Raw genomic sequence first — 19,858 nt, forward strand, 5'->3', positions numbered from 1 at the left:
GGCTCCCGGTGGGGGAGGGGGGCGAGTGGCAGTTGAGACACTGGGTACACCTGGTGAGTTGGTGTGTGTGGCCGTGGGTGTCTGCATGGGACTCAGGAGACCCCCAGGGGTGTCATGCGGGCGTGCATGCATGCAGGAGATGTGCAGGTGAGTTTAAAGAGTCTGTGTGACCGAGCGTCTGTGTCGGGAGCTGCACGATACCATGTACGACCAGGTCTGGGACCTGAGATCTTGAAAGTCCCGAGGCTGTTGCTGTGCAGATGTCTGGGCGTGCCCCGTGTGACGCTGCATCTGTGGGCCTGGAGGCTGCCTGTGGGTGTGTGCTTTGGGGCATGTGGGTTGATGGGACCGTGCTTGGGTGTGACTGTTGGTGTGACCACAGATTTGAGGTGGTCTGAGTATACTGAATGTTTGAGGGTTTGCCTCGAGTCCCAGGGACAGGATTGTGATGCTTTGTGTCCTTCCCAGCCCCAAGGTCATCTGTGACAGTGACTGAGTGACTAAGGCAGGCGGTGTGTGTGGTTGGTTGTGAAGGCTCAGTTTGGCTGGAGAGCCCATTACAGGGGGCTGGGGCGGGAGGTGGGGGCGGCTGGGATCCCTCTGAGCAGGCTTGGTGCCGAGCATATGATCCAGGAGGGCAGTCAGCTGGGGAGCAGGGTCCCTGGCAGGCAAGACAGTGCACACCTTGCTTCTTGGTCCCGGCAGGCATGTCCAAGGCTGGTCACTTCTGTCCCCGGCCGCTTCCACCCATCTATTTTGGCCCCTGTCCTTCCTTCTTTCCTTGGCTTTGAGTTCAGGAGCCAGGTGTGGGGTTGGAACACCTGCTGGGCCTCTGGCTCCTCTTCTTGCGGAACTCGAACTCATCCACGGTCCACACGGCCCCCTTCTCACTCTCCACACGCACAAAGCACTTGTGCAGGCTCAGGTTGTGGCGGATGGCATTCTGTGGAAGGAGGACCAGCCAGCCGGGCCCGGGGCCGGGGGAGCGGGCAGGCAGTCATCCTCTGAGGTCAGCTGTCCCCACCAGAAATCAATCTCCTGCCCTTTCCCAACAAGCCTCCAAGCCCAGTCCCAGGCCCACCCATTCCTGAACTTGACCCAGCCTCATGGTGGGATTTGAGGCCCTCCCAGCTACTGCCACCTCCGCAGGAGCTCACCTTCCAGGTGGCAGGGTGGTTTCTGAAGAAGGCGAACATGCGTGTAAACCAGTGATAGATCTCATTGAGGGTCCGCTGCTTCTCGGGAGCCTCCAGGATGGCCTGGAGGTTAGGGGGTGTGGGGGTAAGGGGAGCTGCTCTCCCAAAGTCGGGCCGAGAGGGGAAGTGGCCCACCTTGGGCCTTCTGACATGGGTGGAATTGTGGGGATGGGGGAAAAAAGGGAGATGGTGTGGGGTGATGGGTCAGAGACAGGGTTAGAAGTGGGGTGAGGGTGGGGCTGGGATGGGATTGGGTAAAGGATCAGGGCTGAAGTGGGAGTAGGGTCTGGTTCAGGGTTAGGACTGGAGTGAAGTTAAATTTCTGGGATGGAGTTGGAGTTCTCTGTGGGGGTGAGGTTTCAGGGCTTGAGAAGCTTAAGGGCCAGGAGCAGGGGCCAAGTTAAGGATTTAGAAGGGATAAAGGGCCAGGCTCGAGTTACAGGTCAGGGAAGTGCTGGTTAAGGGTCAGACTGGGGATAATGGGGGTAAGTTGAGGGGCGAGGGTTGGGATGACAGGTGGCATTAGGTCAGGAGTCAGAGATGGGCCTAGTTATGTAGCTACTTAATGTGTCAGGGATGTCATTAGGTTCAGGGTCAAGCGTGAGGTTGACTGTTTATGGTCGTTAAGGGTCAGGGCTGGGGTTAGGTGTGGAGTGAGGCTAAGGGTCAGGGAATTTGATCTGTTTGGATTTAGGAATGGAATTACATCAAAGGTCAGGGATTATGGCTGCAATGAGGCTCCAGGTCAGGATGGGGCTAGATAGGGGAACATGTGGCATTGTGGAGGGTTAGGTGTGGGCTTAGGAGGAAGTTCCAGGTGGGCTCTGGTGAAGTTTCTGGGAAGGCATTAGGGAGACTCAGATGAAGGGGTTGAGATGGGGTGAGGATAAGGGTCAAGTGTTAGCAAGGAGGGGGTTAGGGGAGGGGTCTAGTAGAGGGATGTGTTGACCTGCTGGGGTCCATCAGGGCTGGGGAAGGAGTCAGGGTAATACTGGGTGGGTTTGGGCAAGGGTCAGAGGTCAGGTTAGTTTGGGGGCTATTTATAGGCCCAGGAGGTGGTCAGGTAGAGGGTTAAGGTGGACATCAGGAAAGGAGTGGGTTTAGGGCCAGAATTTGGCTTGCACTGGCTTGGATGGCAGTTTAGGTATGGGTTTGGGGGCAGGTCTAGGGTGAAGATGGGGGATCACAGCTGAGGTGTGGGTTTGTTCATGGGGGAGCCGGCCTCGGGGTGCTTAGAGGGAGGCAGGCCCTCCACCCCGGCTCTCTCTTCCTTCCCCTCAGCCTGGCACGCTGCTTACCCAACGGATGAGGGTGGCATAGGTGAAAGGGGGCCGCATGTTGTGGAACTTGAAGTAGTCCATGTTGTGGAAGAACTCTGTCAGAAGTGGGGAAGGATCAGGCCCCATCCGAGAACTCCTTGCCCCCTCTCCCACCCTCTGCTCTAGAATGTCTGTCGAGTCTGCATGCCTGAAATCCCACCGTTGACACTGGTTTCCATGATCGCAGCCACTGTTTGCTAAGCCCTTGACATAAATGATATCATTTCCCTTTTGCACCACTCCCACCAAAACGGGGCTTATTCTCCCCAAGGTTTAAAAGAAGTGAAGCAACTTCCACATCAAAGGGATGTAACTGGCTAAGCGGCAGAGCCAGGATGGCACTCAAGGGCCCTGATCCCTGTTAAGCCCGCAGCCTGGACCTTGCGGGTAATAGGGGATTGGTGAACTAAGGCGAGTCACCCTTCTTTTCCTTGGTTGGGGGAGGGGGAGTCCCTGGGAATTACTAAGCTAGCTCCCTTCCTCCTGATGACCAGGAGCAGCTAAAGCCCAGAGTGAGTAAGCCCCAATCCTAGGGGATACAGGGCTGGCGCTAGACATCTGAAACCACAGTGGGGGCTTGCAGGCCATGGGGATCTGGAGAGAAAGCTTTCACAGGCAGATGTGATTTCCTAAAGGCTGGGAGGCAGTGGTGGGGAAAAGCAGTCTTTCATCCAGTGCCAGTCCGGGAGATTGGGGCTCGGGGGCACCGTGTGGGGCATGGGCCATCTTTACCTGGGAATGTGCTGTTTCCATGGCTGCCCCAGAGGTGCCTCCGCACAGCAAACAGGCCGTCAGGGGCCTCCTGGGGGCCGGGCCAGGCTGGGCCAGCAGTGCCCTGGGTGCCAGCGGCTACGATACAGCAGGAGCCCTTCTCAGATGATGCCTGGGGGAGGAGGGAGAGGCTGGTGACTCAGAGGCTTAAACTTTCGACTTTAGGTTTAAATAAGTGTTTCACAAAGCAAGGGCACCCTCTGCTCAATTCCACTCTGATATAGAATCCCATAAAAAAGCACAGGCCGTATCTACTAGAGTGCGGGTGTGAACACGAGTGTGTGTAGCGCACCAACGCCGAGGCCACCAGCTGGGGTTGAATCAGGCTCCTCTGCTACCCAACTGTGACCTTGGGGAAGTCATCTTAAGCCTCCCCGGCCTCAATTTTCCTCACCTGTGAATTGGGGATGATAGTAACACCTACCTCACAGTGGCAGTCATGAGGATTAAATAAGTTAGCATCACCAAAGTGCTCAGAAACAGTGCCTGACATCCAGGGCTGGTTTCTGGGCGTGTGATCTGTGCAGGCATTCAGGGCTCCATGCTTCATTTAATGCTCTGCAGTCATCATTTTGAAATTTAAGCCCCATATTTTCATTTTGCCCTGGGCCCTGTGAGTTATAAAGCCAGTCCTGCCAGCGGCACACGGTCTGCATTCAGTGTTGGGTGATTTGCTGTTGCTTTGCAAACTCAAGATCACACTGTTTTGGGATCTTAAGATCAGAGGGTTTGTAAATGGAAAGGGATGGATTCCAAGTTCTGGGCCTGTTTGGAGCTGGGGATGGGGGCCCAGAGATCCCAGGGCCTGGGTGCAAGGATAGGTTCCCCATGCAGCCTGCAGGGCCCCCCCTCCCCCCCCAGCAGCCTGTGCCACCTATGGGTCTGGGGTGGCTCACCGCAGATGGAGCCTTGGTTGTGGCCATCTTCCCAGCCAGGTGGGCCTGCATAGCACCCAGCTTCTCCTTCTCCAGCACCAGCTGTGAGGACAGGCACAGAGTGAGGCCTCAACCTGGTCTTTCTCCGCCACATCTTTGCCCAGACTGCGGTCTTCCCTGGGAGGGCCCTGCCCCCTTCCTTCTTTCATGCCAGCCCCAGCTCCGCGCACAGGATGGACATAAGGTTCACCCACCACTACCCCACCGTGCACCGCACCCCCTACCCCAAGTCACCTGTTGCTCCAGAGACTGCACCACCTCCCTCTGGAGAAGACACTGAGCCCTGCCCTTCTCATCCAGGAGGTGGTCTGCCTGGCAGTGCCTGGGTAAGGGGAAGAGTTCATGAAGGTGACCAAGGCGAGCCTGGCCTCTGGGCTCAACATTCCAAGTGGGGAGGGCTCAGACCCTCTGAGAGGTAGACCCTTGGAGGCTAAGCCTCGCTTGCCTCTTTCTCCCTCAGTCTCCCTCTCACACCTGTCCTTCCTTCAACATATGCTACTTGGCATCTACTGCATGGCCAGGGTGCTGGTGATGATGTTGGAAGGGTGGTGAGCTGAGAGCAGGCCAGGTCAGTGAGAGCAGGAAAGGCATTCCAGGTGGAGGGGACAGCCTGTGCGAAGGCCTGGTTGTGAAGAGGACAGGATGTATTGAATTGCCACTGATAGTTTGGTAAGATTGGAGAAAGTGTGTGTGTGTGTGTGTGTGTGTGTGTGTGTGAGAGAGAGAGAGAGAGAGAGAGAGAGAGAGAGAGAGAGAGAGAGAGAGAGAGAGAGAGAGATAGAGAGAGGGAGAGAGAGAGAGAGAGAGATACGGCTGGGGGGGGGGTAGCAACAGCCATTGAGAGGGGCTGGGAGTTGGAGGAATCAATAAAGTCAGGCCGGTGTGTTGGCATGCTGGGTAGCAGGGCAAAGCAGGTAGGGAGTGTGGATTCCGGAGCCTGGCTGTCACTCAGGAACTGATGATCTTGAATCAAGACACTTAACCTCTTTGGCCTCAGTTTCTTTGTCTGTAAAATGGAGGTAAATAACAGCACACATCTCTATTATGATGCCCTGTTAGACAGATGAGGAAACCAAGGCTCAGAGAAGCTAAGTCACTTGCCCAAGGTCACAGAGTCAGTGAGTGAGAGAGCCAGGATCTGAACCCCCTGAACTAACACCTGCAACCCAGACCTCCTCCCCAAACCGCCCCCCCCCCACCCCCGGACTGGAACAGGCCTGGCTCACTCACTTGAGGAAGCCCTCTGGCTCCTCGAAGACCTTCTCGCATCCGGGCCACTTGCAGACACCATTTGCCAGCAGTGAGTAGGCGCCCTGGGGCACAGTCGAAAGGGTGCTGGGGGGACAAAGGATGTCAGGGCAGGGGACGGCAGGGCAAGGGGCCTTCCCAGCCCTGCGCACTGACCTGTCCTTCCTGGGCACACTGGGGCTTGGGAAGGCACAGAGCAGTGCTGGCTCCCTGGACACCCACTCCAGGCTGGTCACGTTGATCCCTGCAGGTGGGGACAGGGCACCTCTGGAGACTGGGGGCCAGGCTCTGGAGCTTGGCCCACAAGGCCTCCCATTTGGAGCTTCTCCTCTTCCTGAGCATTGCAGGTCCAGACTCCCAGGGGACTCTGTGGTCCCTAACATCCAAGGTTTCTGGTGGAGCAGCTCAAAGACTGCCACTCGCAAGTGCTGACATTTCGACTAACTTTGCAAAGATCTGTGGTTCCGTGATTTTGACATTCTGCATCTTCAAGGTTCTGAGCCTGACATTTTTTTTAGAGGTTGGAGTTTCCAAGATGATAAGACCTGACACCTCTGACTTCCCTGGGGGCCGCGATTCAGCAGCCCACACTGCTCACATTCAAGGAGTGGGGGCTCGGGGGTTCTGTGGAGCTGCGGGGTACAGTGTTACCAGGTGGCAGGCCGGGCCGGGCCTTGAGGGAGAAGACCCCAGTAGCAGCAGTGGGTGGCGGGAGGCTGATCATAGCTGGGCTGTCCAGTGGGCGCACCTGCAGCACGGGGGTCCGGGCATGGGCATCCACTGTTGAGAGCTAAGGGGAGGGGACCTGGTTCAGCCTGGTCCCTCCCCAGTTCTCCCACCTGCTCCTTCCTCCCAGCCCATTCCAGGTTGGTACCTGATGCACAAAGTGTGGCCTGTCCTGGAGGAGTGCCTGCAGGTGGGGAGAGGGACCCAGCCGTGTTCCGGAGGGTGCCACCATGACAAGGGGCACTGTGGGCAGCTGGGGAGAGAAGGCAGGCGGGTGACATGTCATTCTCACCCTCACTGTTCTACACGTCTAACTCATAGACTTCTCACCACAACCCTGCTGCTAAATGCTGTGACCATCCCCATTTTACATATGTGGAAACTGAGGCTCAGGGAGATCAGGTGACTTTTTCAAGGCCAATAAGTGGCAAAGCTGGCCTCCACCCTGTCACCTCACCTCCCTTGCCTCTGTCACATGGGGATGGAGACACACATGGATCTGCCCATGGGACCATGATAGGGTCTCCTCTTCTGAGACAGGGATCGGGAGGTCGGGGAGAGCGTTGAATCTCTGAGACCTGTTAAGTGGGGACTTTCTTGGCCCCACGACATCTGCATAAGTCACAGACTTGCCTGGGACCCAGAAAACCACTTCCTGTGCTCCAGCTGGGCCCCCCGCCCAGTGCCACAGTAAAGGTCGGCACCTGTACACCCAGGTACCCCACCCTGCCTGCCCCATCTTGGGCCCTAGGCCTCACCTGCAGCTGCGATGGTGGCATGGGGTTCAAGGAGGAAGAGGAGGCGTGGGCCCCCCCTCTGAGGTCCCGGCCCTGGAAGGTTGTCCCCGGGCCCTTGGCTCCCAGCTGGTCTGGGGCCTTGGGTGCAGCCCTCCAGCTGGGTGAGGCTCCTGGTGATGGGCCGAGCACCAAGGAAGGGGCCAAGGGCTTGGCTGGCCTGGGGTTGGGCATTGGGTCCTTGTCCAAGGGCAGGCTGTGGGGACACAGGGGGAAGGAATTAGACATGCGCTGGGGAGGGGTGGGGTATGTGAAATACTCAACTACTGGAACCACATGGATGCCCACTCTGGTCAGAGCAGGCATTTGTGCATGTCCCCAAGGGACCCCAGCTCTGGTCACGTGTGTACGCACGTGCACACACACATTGGTGTCAGGAACACAGGTGTGCAGATCTGCACAGCCCCAGAGCATGCTGGCGCAGCCCTGGTGAGAATGTGTCCTCCGCAAGGGTGATGGGGGATTCAGGGTGGTTTTCTGGGCCTCCACCAGTGTAGGTGTCAGCACTTGAGTGGTCGTCTTCGAGCCTCAGCCCTCCTGTCCTCCCTGAACCCAGAACAGTCCACACAATCTTCACTGATCCCACTGGGTCTGGTCTGATTTTTTGCTGGGAGAATTATTTTACTCCAGCGACTTGGGCATATCTGGGAGTGGATGGTGGGCATGGGCTCAAAAGATCGCTCTGGCTGCTGTGAGAGGGGCAGACTCTAGGAAGGTGAGGGAAGAAGCAGGGGACTAGTGAGGAGGCTACTGCAATAGTCCAGGCTAGGGACAGTCTAGACCAGGATGGTGGCAGTGGTGAGGGTGAGAAGTGGTTGGATTCTGAATAATGTTTTGAGGGTGGAGTCAGGAGAATTTGCTGGCCGCTTGGATGTGGGGAGTGAGAGAAGGAGGGTCAAGGTGTCTTCTGGGTATTCGCCTGGGCAGCTGGGAGGACAGAGCTGACATTAACTGAGATGGAGGAGATGGGGGTAGGGTTGGGGTGATGGTGTGGATGGACATGAGTTCTGGCATTAGACATGCAAGTGGCAATGCTGGGCAGAAGCTGAGTAGAGGAGTAGAGCTCAGATGGGCCAGGTTTGATCATGTCTGGGCTCCTTCGTTGCACAGAGCTGGCAGGGCAGGTGCCAGAGAGGAGAAGAGATGGGCTCTCTTGAGCCAGGGCCCAAGGGAGCTCCTCAACTCAACCCTCACCAGGGTGTACCCCAATCTCTGCTCTCCAATCCTGTCTCCAAGTCTGCTTTGCTGTTCCACCTGCCTGGAATGCCCACTCCTCCTCCTCTTCTCCTCCCCCAGCCCTATCCAGAAAGCCCTCTAAAATGGTTCCAGAACCTTACACTCCCCGATCGGCAGGGCCTTGGTTTCTGGGAATCCTGTGATTCCCAGTCTGAGAGGAAGCCAGAGCTGGAAGGGACTGTCTAGTCCAACCTCCATTCTACTGAAGGGACACCCAGGTGCAGCATTCTCCAGTCCCATGGTGACTTGAAAGCTCTACTTCTTTCTCCAGAAAGTGTGTGTGTGTGTCTCCTTACCGCACCCCACAACACTGAGTTGGGCACACAGCTGCCGACAGCAGCCTGGGGGTGGTACAAGGAGGGGTTCTGAGGGAGCAGTTGTTCCTTCTTTTCTTTGCTGTCGGCTCATGGGGGCTGTCAGAGCTCTGGTGCTGAGGGAGGTGTGGGTGAGAATCCAGGTATTAAACCCTTAGTCTCTAGGGTTACAGGGTAGGGTAGGGTCTAGGACATTACAGTGTGAGAATCAGGAGCCTGGGTCTAGGGAGGCTCAGAACACGGGCAGGAGAGAATGTCGGTGACCACAAAGAGGTGAGCGAGTGAGTGGATGAAGGCAGGCAGAGATCAGGGTGATGCTTGCACAAGCCAAGGAATGCCAAAGATTGCCAGCAAACCACCCGAAGCTAGGAGAGAGGCTTGAACAGATTCCCCCATTGTAGCCCTACACAGAACCAACTCTGCCAACACCTTGATCTTGGCCTTCTGGCCTCCCAAACTATGAGACAATACCTTACTGTTGTTTAAGCCCCCACAGTTTGTGGTACTTTGTTATGGAAGACCTGAGGAAACTAATACCAATTTTAGTGGATGAGTGGCTGCCACCACTCTGGCCTGGCCCACACGGCTGGTCTGTGGTCACTTCTCAAGCTGCCTGGACCCTTGGCCAGAGCTTATAAGAAATCACCTCCCCAGACACATCTGGAGCAGCCTGACTCAGGGCAGCATAGATACATTCTCAGAAAGGGGCCGTGGATATGGTCTGTCTGGTGGTGGGCGACCTGGAGGGCCAGGCTGGGTAGCCGGCTTCCTGCACTGTCTGTTGGGGCGTCCCTTTCTGACTGTTTCTCAGAAGCTACATGGAGGATGTTTCTGGGACACAGATTGTGTTTTCATATCGGGGTCTGCATCTGGGCCCTGTTATCACAGCCCCCGACTTCCCCAGATATTTCCGCCATTGACGTCATGGCGGCCGGATGCGCTGGGCTTCATCGGTACCAAGGAGGAAGAGAAGGGGGCAGATACCCCACCCCACAGGTTTCGTTCCGAGAATTGGCCGTCCCATCCTGCAGCCAGCTTGGCCCAGGTGGGGTGATGTGGGTGCTGGCGGATGTGGTGAATGACGTCCATCTGGCCGCCATGACAAGCCCTGGGCCCTGGGTCTAACTTGGCCCTTCTGGGGCCATGGAGAGGCTCAAGGTTTGATGTTTGGGGAGCGCCATGCAGATCTCACAGAGATTGGGCCCCTCAGAGTCTCCAAACGATACTATGCCGAGAACCTGAGAATCGTTGAACATCATTTCTTAGATTCAAAGGACCTCAGAACCTCAAACCCAAAGACTCTGTGGGATCCACAGGTCTGACGTCTCAGTATGGGAAGGCCAATGTCCCTGGTGTCCAAACTTGCCGAAACTTCCCAAAGGAGAGGAAGCTCACGACTTCAGAGTGCCTCCCGCTCACCAGGTCTGGAATTGCAGGAAGCCTCCCCTCAGCTTCCCTCTTAAGTTCTGTGGCGCCAGGAGGGTCTTCTAGAACCAGCCCCTCTGTTCCCCTAGCCCGGGGCCAGCTTCTGACACTAACTTGCTATAACTCTCCTCAGGCTCATATGTAAATTGGGACAAAAATAGTACCCATCTCCCCAAGATCATGTACATGAAATGCTTAAATTGTCCGTGATTGGTAGATGGACCCCTGCTGGACCTCAGTCTCCCTGTTCATTTGGGGACAGCGCTCCCAGACTCCAGTCACTCTGCCAGAGATGGAAAGGGAAGGAAGGGGACACTGAGGCCGATGGACCTTTGACTCATGCCTCATGGCAGGAGCAGGCAGAGCCCTGACCTTTGCCAGTACAGAGCCCACCACCAGGCTCTCTGCAGGGGCCCCCGGACAGAGGTTCCCAGGGACCAGTGCCAACTCTGGGGACATGGCTGATCTCTGTCCACAGCCAGACTCACAGAAAGACTGACTTCTGTCCCTCCAATATCACCACCCTCTGGCCACGAGGCCTCCTAACCCATGGGGCCCTGGGATCCCACCCAGCCTCGCTCTTGTGAGACTGGACCCACACTGTGACCATGAGGGTCCAACCTGGAAGAAGGCAGAAGGGGGAACAGCAGCATTTGGGAGGGGGGGAAGCCCAGGGCCTCCTGCCCGCCTCATAGGTGCCAAGGGGTAAACTGAGACCCACAGCAGAGGAGAGAGCCAGAGCCAGGGCCCCACAGAGAGTCCTGAGATCTGAGCGTGAGTCTCAAGTCTGCCACTGCATCTCTGTGAGGCTTTCGGAGAGGGCCTCCCGCCCATCTCCTGGCCTCAATTTGCTCCTCTGTACGCTGGGAAGGGGAGAGATATGGAGCAGGTGAAGGCCAAGGCCCTTCTGTTGTGTGTCCAGGTGAGGTGTTAGGTGTCAGCAGGGCTCTGATTTGACCACTGCCTCTCTATCCAGGGGACTGGCTGAGAGACAGAAGTAGAGCTAGACAGACATTGGGAAACAGAGAGACACAGAGAACAAGAGATACAGAGAGAGATGGGAGGGACACGAGGTGGGACAGAGATAGACAGAGAAAGACAAAGAGAATGACAGAGACAGAGATGTGGAGAGGAGAGACAGCGAGGAGTGGGAAGGGGCCCATAGGAACAGAAAGTCCTAGAAGGACGCACAAAGAGGGAGACAGAAGTGAGAGAAACAAAAAACAAGAGAGATAGAAACAATACAGGGATATGGGGAGAGAGACAGAGAGACGGGGAGGTGGAGGGGGACAGAAAGAGAGAGAGGGATGGAGAGAAAGATGCTCCAAATAAGAACAGTTGTTGGAGGAGCTGATGCTGCCTGAAATAGTGAAGACTAACAGAGGGCAAGACGCCAGGACCCCTGGCTGTGTCCTGCATAGTATTGAAAAGTGACAATCAGCAAAGCACTGTGGCCCCAGTACCAGAACAGACACTGAGGAACAGAACGGAATAGAAAAACTCAGATACAGACCAACATCCAGAGGGAATCGAGTTTGTGATGAGCGTGGCATTGCAAACTGGGAGATGCTGGAGGAGAGCTTGTTTAACAAATGTTTCTGGGATAATTAAGAGGAAAATTAAGTTCATGACTAATATAGTCCATTTCCCCAACCCCCTCCCTGCCCAGTTTCACCATCATCACCTGCCCTAAAATAAATTCGAGACCCATTAAAGAGATAAATAATAATATCTAATATTGATCTTGGGTTTATTATATGCCAGGCCCTATGCTAAGCATTTAACAAGGTTGATAGATTTAATTCTCACAACCACCCTTTGAAGTTGGTACTATTATAACCATCACAGTACATATGAGGAAATGGAGGTACAGAGAGGTTAAATGCCTGGCTAAAAATCACACAGATTGCTTGGGGTGAGGCTGGGTTTGTCCCAGACAGTCTGGCTCCAGTACCCACACTCTTAACCTCTACAGTAATGGAAAAAATGAAGCCATAAAAGAGAAAAGAAGCCAACAGAGGTGAACATTTATCTCATTTTCAAGTGGGAAAGGACTTTCTAAGCACAAAACCAGAGACAGTAACCACAGAAGAAAAGATTAACCTCTTTGACAATATAAAAACACCATAAGCATCGCAAAACAGCATAAACAAAGAGAAAAACAACTTCAGCAAATGATGACTTGAGAGAAAATATTTGCTATCTATGTATGGCTGATGGAAGGCTAATATCCTTTTATATAAAGTGTTGTGACAAATCAATCAATAAAAAAAGATGAACACCCAATTAGGACTGAAGACATGACCAGACAACTAAAATAATAAAAAAAAAGCACAAATGGTCAATAAACAGTGTAAATAATCAAAGGATGCAAATTTCAACAACATGGTAGTATTTTTTCTTACCTGCTATGTTGAGAAAGGATTAAAAAATGATAATACCCACCCACAGTTAGCCTGAGTAGAGGGAGCATAAAACAGGACAACCTTTTGGAAGAACAATTTGCAGAGAGCGTCAGAAACCTTAAAAATGCACAAATTCTGTGCCCTAGCCACTGGATTTGCAGGAATCCGGGGAACTAATCAGGGATGATTATGGGGAAAAACTAGAAACAACCTGAATGTCCAAAAATCAGCACTTGGTCAAACCAGTCATGGTTCGTATCAATGTGAGGACAGTCTGGACAGTTATGGAAGATCATATGTTGAAACATTTTTCAGTGATCTACGAAACTGCTCCTATTCACTGAATACAGCAGAAACAAAACCAACAGATCGCTAGATAGCATGATTCTAATTTGGTTAAAAAAGACTAACAGTTAACACTCAGTGAGCACTTTCTAAGCCTGCAGAGATGGGGTTACCTCAGCCCTGAATGGTCTGCTCTGTTCCTGGACATGGATCCTGGCCGCCCCCACCCCACCAAGGTCCTGAGGGGAGGACCCACAGCTTAACTAACCATGGTTGACAACGGCGTGAGGTGTCCCCTCAGGAGGGTCTCCTCTCATGTGGTACAAGCACAAGTTCAGTTAAGGGTTCAGCCTGACTAGACAGCCCACAATCCTCCTTTGATGGGGGTAAACAGAACTGATGTTCATTCTTGTAAGATGTAAGTGTCCTCCTCGTCATTACTCAACACACTATTATTAAGCGCCAACTGTACAAAGCTCTGTGCTGGATGCTGGGGGGTGGGCGAGGGGAAGGCAGGCAGGGGGAAGGTAAGACGAGTGAGCAGGAGAGGCAGTGGGAGAGACGGAGGAAAGGAGACAGATGGAGTGCGGTCAAGATGGAGGAGACAGCGGCAGGGAAGACAGTCAGAGCCAGAGAAAGATAGAGAGATGGAGAATCTGTGTGCCAGGGAAACAGAGAAAGAGAGGGGCAGAGAAACATGAAAAGAGTGAGACAGAGAGGGATGGGAGGTCTCGAGAGAGACCAGAGCCCAAGAGATGTGAGAGACATAGCTGAAATTTCCACTTACACCTGGACAGTGTTTCAAGTCGTTCAAAGCTCTGCGATTCACAAAGACTGGCAGTTGATATATTTTAAAAATCCTACCCATCCACACATGGATCCATTTGTTTATCTTTGCCTCTGCCCAAGCGTTAATGAAGTACTTTACCCATCCGTCCTCTGGCCTTTGCTATTACTATTAGTATTGTAAAAAATACCTTACCTGACCAGGACCACGGTCGCTGCGTGCGTCTCTTGACTGTTCCGGAGGGCCCCTGACCCCCCAGTGCCTACCTCACTGTCGTCTCTTCTGCTGGACCCATTATCTGGTAGGGGAGAGCGGGGACACTCACCTCGGCGAAGTGGACTGACAGAAAAGGATCAGCCCGGCTTGTGGGAAACTGTCACATATCAAAAACAACTTTGCTTTTATACTGAGAAGAAAAACCACGGTGTGGAAGCCACAGACCTCTCTCTTCTAATAATCCAATTTTTTTTTTCGATGAGTGTGTACGCTGATAATCACGGGGTGGGGGGGGTTCTCATCGTTTTTGCTCTCTCGCTCTCTCTCTCTCGCTCTGTTTCTCCTCTTCTTGATTATGAGACTTAAACGGAAATTTTGAAATTTTGGGTTTTTTCTTTGCCCTTTACGAGTCATCTGAAAATATGATTTCTTCCCCTCACTACAGAGGTGAGAGGTATCAATGAGATAACAGGGCTCGTGAGAAACCACAGTTTTTTAAACAAAAGTGTGTAGAGTTAGAAAAAAAAGAGAAAAAGAACTCAAATAAATCACAGGGGCAACCCAGGCAGGCAGAAACACCAGTCTGTGAGTGAGAGGATATTTGAAGGTCCCTAGGGAAAGGAAGAGAGGAACTGAGATGCTATGTGTGGATGGGAAATGCCAGGAAAAGAAACGGTATAGGGCTGGGTTTCCAGAGGCCTTGCTCTGCTCTGGACCTCAGTTTCCCCTCAAGTGGAATCAGTATGGTTGTCATGCTCTCACTGCCCAGAGATCAGGAGCTTGCAACTCATCTTCCCAAGGAAGGGGCATGGAAGTTACTCCACGAAGAAAAAAGCAGAGAGTCCCTCCCTACCCTCCACAATTCACAGAATCCAAGAGTCTGAGAATCACTGGCTCCCAGAACCCACTGCGCATCCCTGAGTGAGGAAAGAGAGAAAAGTCTTGCCTCATCACATCTTAGGGCCTGAGATCTCTGACCTAGACGCTCATCTATAGGGAAGGTCCCAACCAGGCCCCAGTATTAATGCCTCCATCCTCACAAAGCCCAGAGGCCCATTTGGATCCCAACCCTCTCATGGTAAGGGACACCGTGGCCTGATGCTTCTGAGGCCCTCAGCCTCTGCGATTTTCTGCTTCAAAAAAATCCCAGTTCCGAAGGATTTAGGAGTCCAAGTGTCTGCCATAGTCCCCGGAGCTGACATTTATCTCGAATTTTCCATGTGCTAGACACAGCACTGAACACTGCTCACAGTCGATTGTGTTCGGTCCTCATCACACCCCTTGGAGGTCCATCTCGTCATCATGGCCGTCATACAGATGAGGAAAACGGAGGCACGAAGTAGTCGGGCAACTTGCCCAAGATCACAGAGCTGGCGGATAGGGCCTTACATTCCACAGGTGCTGGGCTTTGAAACCCTTGGGTTTCCTTGAGCTCAATGGTCTCAGGTTTTAAATTCTCAGATGCAATAGGAGCTTCTGTGATTTGGAGAGTCTTCTGGGGACTTGAAGCTTTAAGGTTGTCCAAGAACTGGAGGCTGTGTTTCCGCACCTCAGCGGGCACCCCCTGCAACCAACCAACACGGGAGACCAGCCCCCAGGGGCTTCTCCTGGTAGGCCATGGCTGATACTTCCAGCCCTTGGCTCTCCAGGACCCCGCGTGGCCCAGGGTTCCGTCATCCAACGTCCACTCCAACCCCTCTGCAAGACTGGCTTCAGGCCTGGGAAAGAGAAATTGGAAACAGCTTTTGGCTCACATGGTATAAACCTAGTGGTCAAGACCCACCCCTTTGCCCCTTTGCCCCTTTGCCCCTTTGCCCCTTTGCCCCTTTGCCTCTTTTCCTCCCCGCCAACCTCCCAAATCCTTGAAAGAAAGAGAACTTCTATGCTCAACTCAGACTCACCTTTCTGGAAAAGCCCAGAGGGGGCCTGGTGGCCTGGCTTTGTGAAGACAAGAAAAAAAAAAAAAAAGGTGAATAGAAAAAAAAAGACCTAAAAAAAAAAATCAGCCAACAACAACAATAAAAAAAAAAAAAAAACCAACCCTCCCTACCATTAGTTCAAAACAAAACTTTCACTGCTTGAGGCTTCGGAGTTGGTGGGACATGTCTGAGACCAAAAGATGACCTGTGTGTGCCGGGCATCCAGGGAGGCACCAAGGTGGGTGAGATCTCACACTGGAGGCCTGCAGGGACCCTGTGTATAGCAGGGGCTTAACAGATGTGGCCTGTCATTGGGAGCCAGAGAGGGCGTGAGAAGCATGCTTATCAGGAAGGAGTCCTGGGGAGCGGAATTTAGGGGTATCCCTGAGGTTGATTAATGACCCCTTGCTCCCTGTGGACTTGCGTCTGAATGTTCCCTACCCATTTCCTGTGACTATAAACCAGGCCAGTTCTAGAAGCCAAGGCCCCATTCCCTACTCCAGGACCTGCTCCCTCCTGAGAGCAGGGGCTGGTTTTCTCTTTCAGGGTCAGAGGTGTGGGCTACATCCTCCCCAAACCGTCTCTCCCTTACTGTCACTCACTCCATGAGAGGACTGGCCAGAGAAGAGGAGGAAAGCTGAATGAGGGTGGTGGCCCACAGAGTCCCAGAAGGCCACTAGAGAGGGGCCTGGGGTGTGAGAGAAGTGATGCTGATGATGCTTAGAGTCAGGACCTTTGCAAAGTGAGGGCTGAGGCATTGGGTGGGCAGAGAGGGACCAGAGGTCACCACCTTCTCTTTGCACTGGACTATATCCTCTCATGTGGGAGGCTTCTGGGGGAAAGTGGGCAGGATTAAACAGAGAGGTTGGTGAAAGTCCCCAGAGAAGGGGGCCTTTGACAAAGACTTGAAGGAGGTGAGGGAGGGAAGCGTAATTCTTCTGAGTAATTCTGAGGAAACAGGCAGTGCAAAGGTCCTGAGGTAGGAGTGAGCCTGATTTGCTCAAGATCTATGAAGGAGGTTGGTGTGCTTAGAATGGTGTGAGCAAAAGGAAGATGGGTAGGAACTAAGGTCAGAGAGGAGGCTGGGAGGTGTTAAAAACCATGCAGGACCTTGTAGCTCATGGTAAGGACTTTGGATTTACTCTGAGTGAGTAGGAGGTCACGGGAGGGTTGTGAGCAAAGGAGAGACGTGAACCGTTTTAGGATTTCACAGGATCCCTCTGATTGCTGGAGTGAGGATGGAAGCAGGGGACCACTGAAAGGGAGGCTACAGCAATAGTCCAGGTGACTGATGAAGGTGCTGGCAGTGGATGGGGTGAGGAGATGGTATATTTGGGAAATAAATGGAGAGCTGACAGGATTTGTTGAAGGATGAGAGTCTTGGGGCCAGACCAGGACAGGATCTGCGGGCAGGAAGGAGTCCCTGTACTACTTAACAGCTTGAACTTGTAGGTGAGAACAAATAAAGTTCTATCTTGTTTAAGCCCACATTATTTTGTGGGCTTTTCCCCCTGTTACTTGCAACTAAACGTATTGGTTCCTGACCCACGACCCCATCCTGGACACTGAGACCTAAGGAGGGGAGCCTGCTGGAGAAACTGCCTCCCTCCTACGGATGCTGTGAGTTAGAACCTTGCATACAGTAGGTGTTCAGAAAATCCTCCCAGGATGGAGGGGGGAATGAATGAATGGCCATGTTAAGCGGACACAAGCTACAATTCCATTCCCACAGGAGGCAGGATCTCAAAGTGAGAATGGAAAAGGAGTAAAAGGAGTTCACTAGATGAGGAAGCAGAAGCAGCACTCTTGGGAGAGGGAGTAGTAAGAGCAGAGGCTGGGGACAGAAAGAAGGGAGGTGAGGCCACTGTGGGGTGTAGAGTTTGAGTCACGCAAGAAAGATAGGGCTTTGATTTGGGTTTACGTTAGTCAATGTCTGCCAACATGCCCAACCTGCCGCATACAGTCGTGCTCCGTGTTTTGCTGAGCTGGAGTTAGAAAAAGCTAATCTTCCATAAAATCTCCATTTCTCATTTGGCCATTCATTCAACAATGGTGCCAAGTCTTGAAGAACTCTGAGGATGAAAATCAGGGGCATTCTTGGCACTGGTACCACTCAAGCAAAGGCTCAGAAGTGGGCAGTACTGTGACAGAACAGTCCGTACTGCTTTCTTAGATCTGAAACTAGGATGCAGTCTAGGTCTTCAGGGGCCCTGGCATTCACAGCCCTGGGGTAATGGGGAGTCACGGAGGGTTAAGGAGAAGGTAAATCAATCCACGAGAGGAATACTCTTCCTAAGGGCTGCCTGCATTCTACGGTTCTGCGGCCCTACCAAACTGCAGCCCAGAAGGCCTACGCACCCTCTTCTCTGGCCTACTTATTGGCTGCTCATCCCCTCTTTCACACCACCCACAACACCCTGGTTGGCTCTGCTCTTCGCCGTCCCGCCTCCATGTACTTCCGTCCCGCTACATTTTGTGGCTTCGGCATTGGTTCATCCCGTTCTAGCACTGCCCTTTGAAGGCTCAACTGCCTTCACTCTGGCTCGCCCATTGGCTATCCACCATCTCTCTTCCTCGCTCCCGCCTACATCGCCCACCCCATTGGCTCTTCCCCTCCAGTCCCGCCTCCGAAGCCTCGCACACACCACCTCTGGGTCATCTTCTAGTTTCCGTATTGGTTAGCCCCACCACGGCCCGCCCCTTGAAGGTGCAGTGCACACTGAAAAGACTCCTCGTTGGTTTGCCACAGCTATTATCGTCATCCCTACGCCACCGGTGCGCGGCTCCCCATTGGCTGTTCGCTATCTCTATCTTCCATCCCACTACCTACGCAACCTACAGATTTCCGACTTTTCTGGCCTCTCCGTTCGCTACCTGCTGCCCCTATCGCCTGTAGCCATTCCATTTTCCCCGCCGCCCACACGTCGCTCCCTATCCCGCTTCCCCAATTAGCTATCCTGCGCCTGCTCTCTTCATCCCGGACCCCGCACCACCCCCACTTCAGGCCCCCCCATTGATTCCCCGATCATCCCGCCTCCTACACCGCCCACTCTCTGGCATCCCTATTGGCTGCGTGCTTCCCCTGCACTTGGTTCACCACCTACGTCACGCGTGCGCGGCTCCTCATTGGCTCTCCACTATACCTGTCTTCGTCTCGCCGCCTACGCACCCCGTGAGTCGTACCCACCCCGCGCTGGCCTTCCTATTGGCTGCAAGCCCCTTCGGGCCCTGCCCCCACCGGTCCCGCCGCCGGTGCCGTCGGTGCCGCCGCCGCCGCCGCCGATATGGCGCGCACGGCCCCTGTGGAGCCCCCGCTGCGGCATCCTGCGCCCCCCTCGCCGGCCGCGGGTGAGCCCCGCACCTCAGTCGAGGCAGCGGTGGCCCCGCGGAGGGTGCTGTTCGCCGACGAGGCCCTGGGGCTGCCGCTGGCGCAGCTGCGCCGCTACCGGCCGTGGGGCGGGCCTGGGGTGGGCAAGATGGCGGCGGCGGCCGGGCAAGATGGCGACGGCGGCGGGGCTGACGAGGACGACGATGGCGAGGATGGGGATGAAGGAGAGGAGGAAGAGGAGACTTGCCCTGAGCCCTCGCCGCTGTGCCCCGTCCCCGCTGGCGGGGGGTTTTACCTGGTGCCCACATTTTCGCTGCCGCCCGCGCTGGGCCGTTTGGAGCGCTTGGGGCGCGTCATGGTGGAGCTGGAGGCGCTGCTGCCGCCTCCCGGAGCGGTCCCTGGGGGTGCCGGGGTGTGGGTGCCTGGGGGACGCCCGCCGGTGGTGCGCGGGTTGGTCCGCGTGCTGAACCGTTCCTTCGAGAAGGCGGTGCACGTGCGGGCCTCACACGACGGCTGGGCTTCCTTCTGCGACCACCCAGCGCGCTACGTCCCGCGCAGCCCGCCGGGGGCAGGAGCGGGAGTACCAGGAGCAGGAGATCCCATCCTGGATCTGGGCCTTGACCTGGGCCCCAGCCAGGCGTCCGCCTCCTCGCCCGATGACGGCGGCCGCACCGACCGCTTTGCCTTCCAGCTGCCCTTTGCTGAGGGCGCGGGCGATGGGGCGCGCCTGGACTTCGTGGTGCGCTATGAGACCCCCGAGGGCACTTTCTGGGCCAACAACCACGGCCGCAACTACACAGTCCTGCTCCGGATCGCACCCGCTCCCACACCCACTGATGCCGAAGGGCTGCCCCAGCAGCAGCAGCAGCAGCTGGAGCCACAGCCCGAGTGCCAGGGTCCTGTGGAGGCTGAGGCCAGGCAGCTGAAGAGCTGCATGAAGCCGGTGAGGCGCAG

At 54.6% G+C, this 19,858-nt stretch overlaps 2 protein-coding genes across 8 annotated transcripts in view; one reads left to right on the forward strand and one right to left on the reverse strand.

Annotated features, from left to right (window-relative positions):
* Positions 1-78: 78 nt before the first annotated feature.
* Positions 79-19,337, reverse strand: FOXP3 (forkhead box P3). 6 transcript variants are annotated; one of them, XM_074359904.1, is made up of 13 exons: positions 19,200-19,319; positions 15,559-15,595; positions 13,767-15,375; positions 6,954-7,185; positions 6,344-6,448; positions 6,121-6,259; positions 5,452-5,713; positions 4,456-4,543; positions 4,183-4,263; positions 3,248-3,398; positions 2,495-2,571; positions 1,158-1,259; positions 79-943 (listed from the first exon to the last, which is right to left on the reverse strand). In XM_074359904.1, exons 4-13 carry the CDS (start codon positions 7,161-7,163, stop codon positions 794-796), a joined length of 1,365 nt encoding a protein of 454 aa, XP_074216005.1. In that variant the 5' UTR covers positions 7,164-7,185; positions 13,767-15,375; positions 15,559-15,595; positions 19,200-19,319; the 3' UTR covers positions 79-793. The 6 variants fall into 6 exon arrangements, with proteins under 6 accessions (XP_074216005.1, XP_074216004.1, XP_074216003.1 ...); XM_074359903.1 differs by having other exon boundaries at positions 13,637-15,375; XM_074359902.1 differs by having other exon boundaries at positions 5,452-5,556; positions 5,626-5,713; positions 6,954-15,375; positions 19,200-19,318.
* Positions 18,861-19,858, forward strand: part of PPP1R3F (protein phosphatase 1 regulatory subunit 3F) — a 14,846-nt gene continuing 13,848 nt past the window's right edge. For both annotated transcript variants that reach the window (XM_074359898.1, XM_010968164.3), the window contains exon 1: positions 18,861-19,858. In XM_074359898.1, the coding sequence (XP_074215999.1) occupies positions 18,861-19,858 (998 nt within the window).

The sequence above is a fragment of the Camelus bactrianus genome, chromosome X (assembly GCF_048773025.1).
Source record: "Camelus bactrianus isolate YW-2024 breed Bactrian camel chromosome X, ASM4877302v1, whole genome shotgun sequence".
NCBI lineage: Eukaryota > Metazoa > Chordata > Mammalia > Artiodactyla > Camelidae > Camelus > Camelus bactrianus.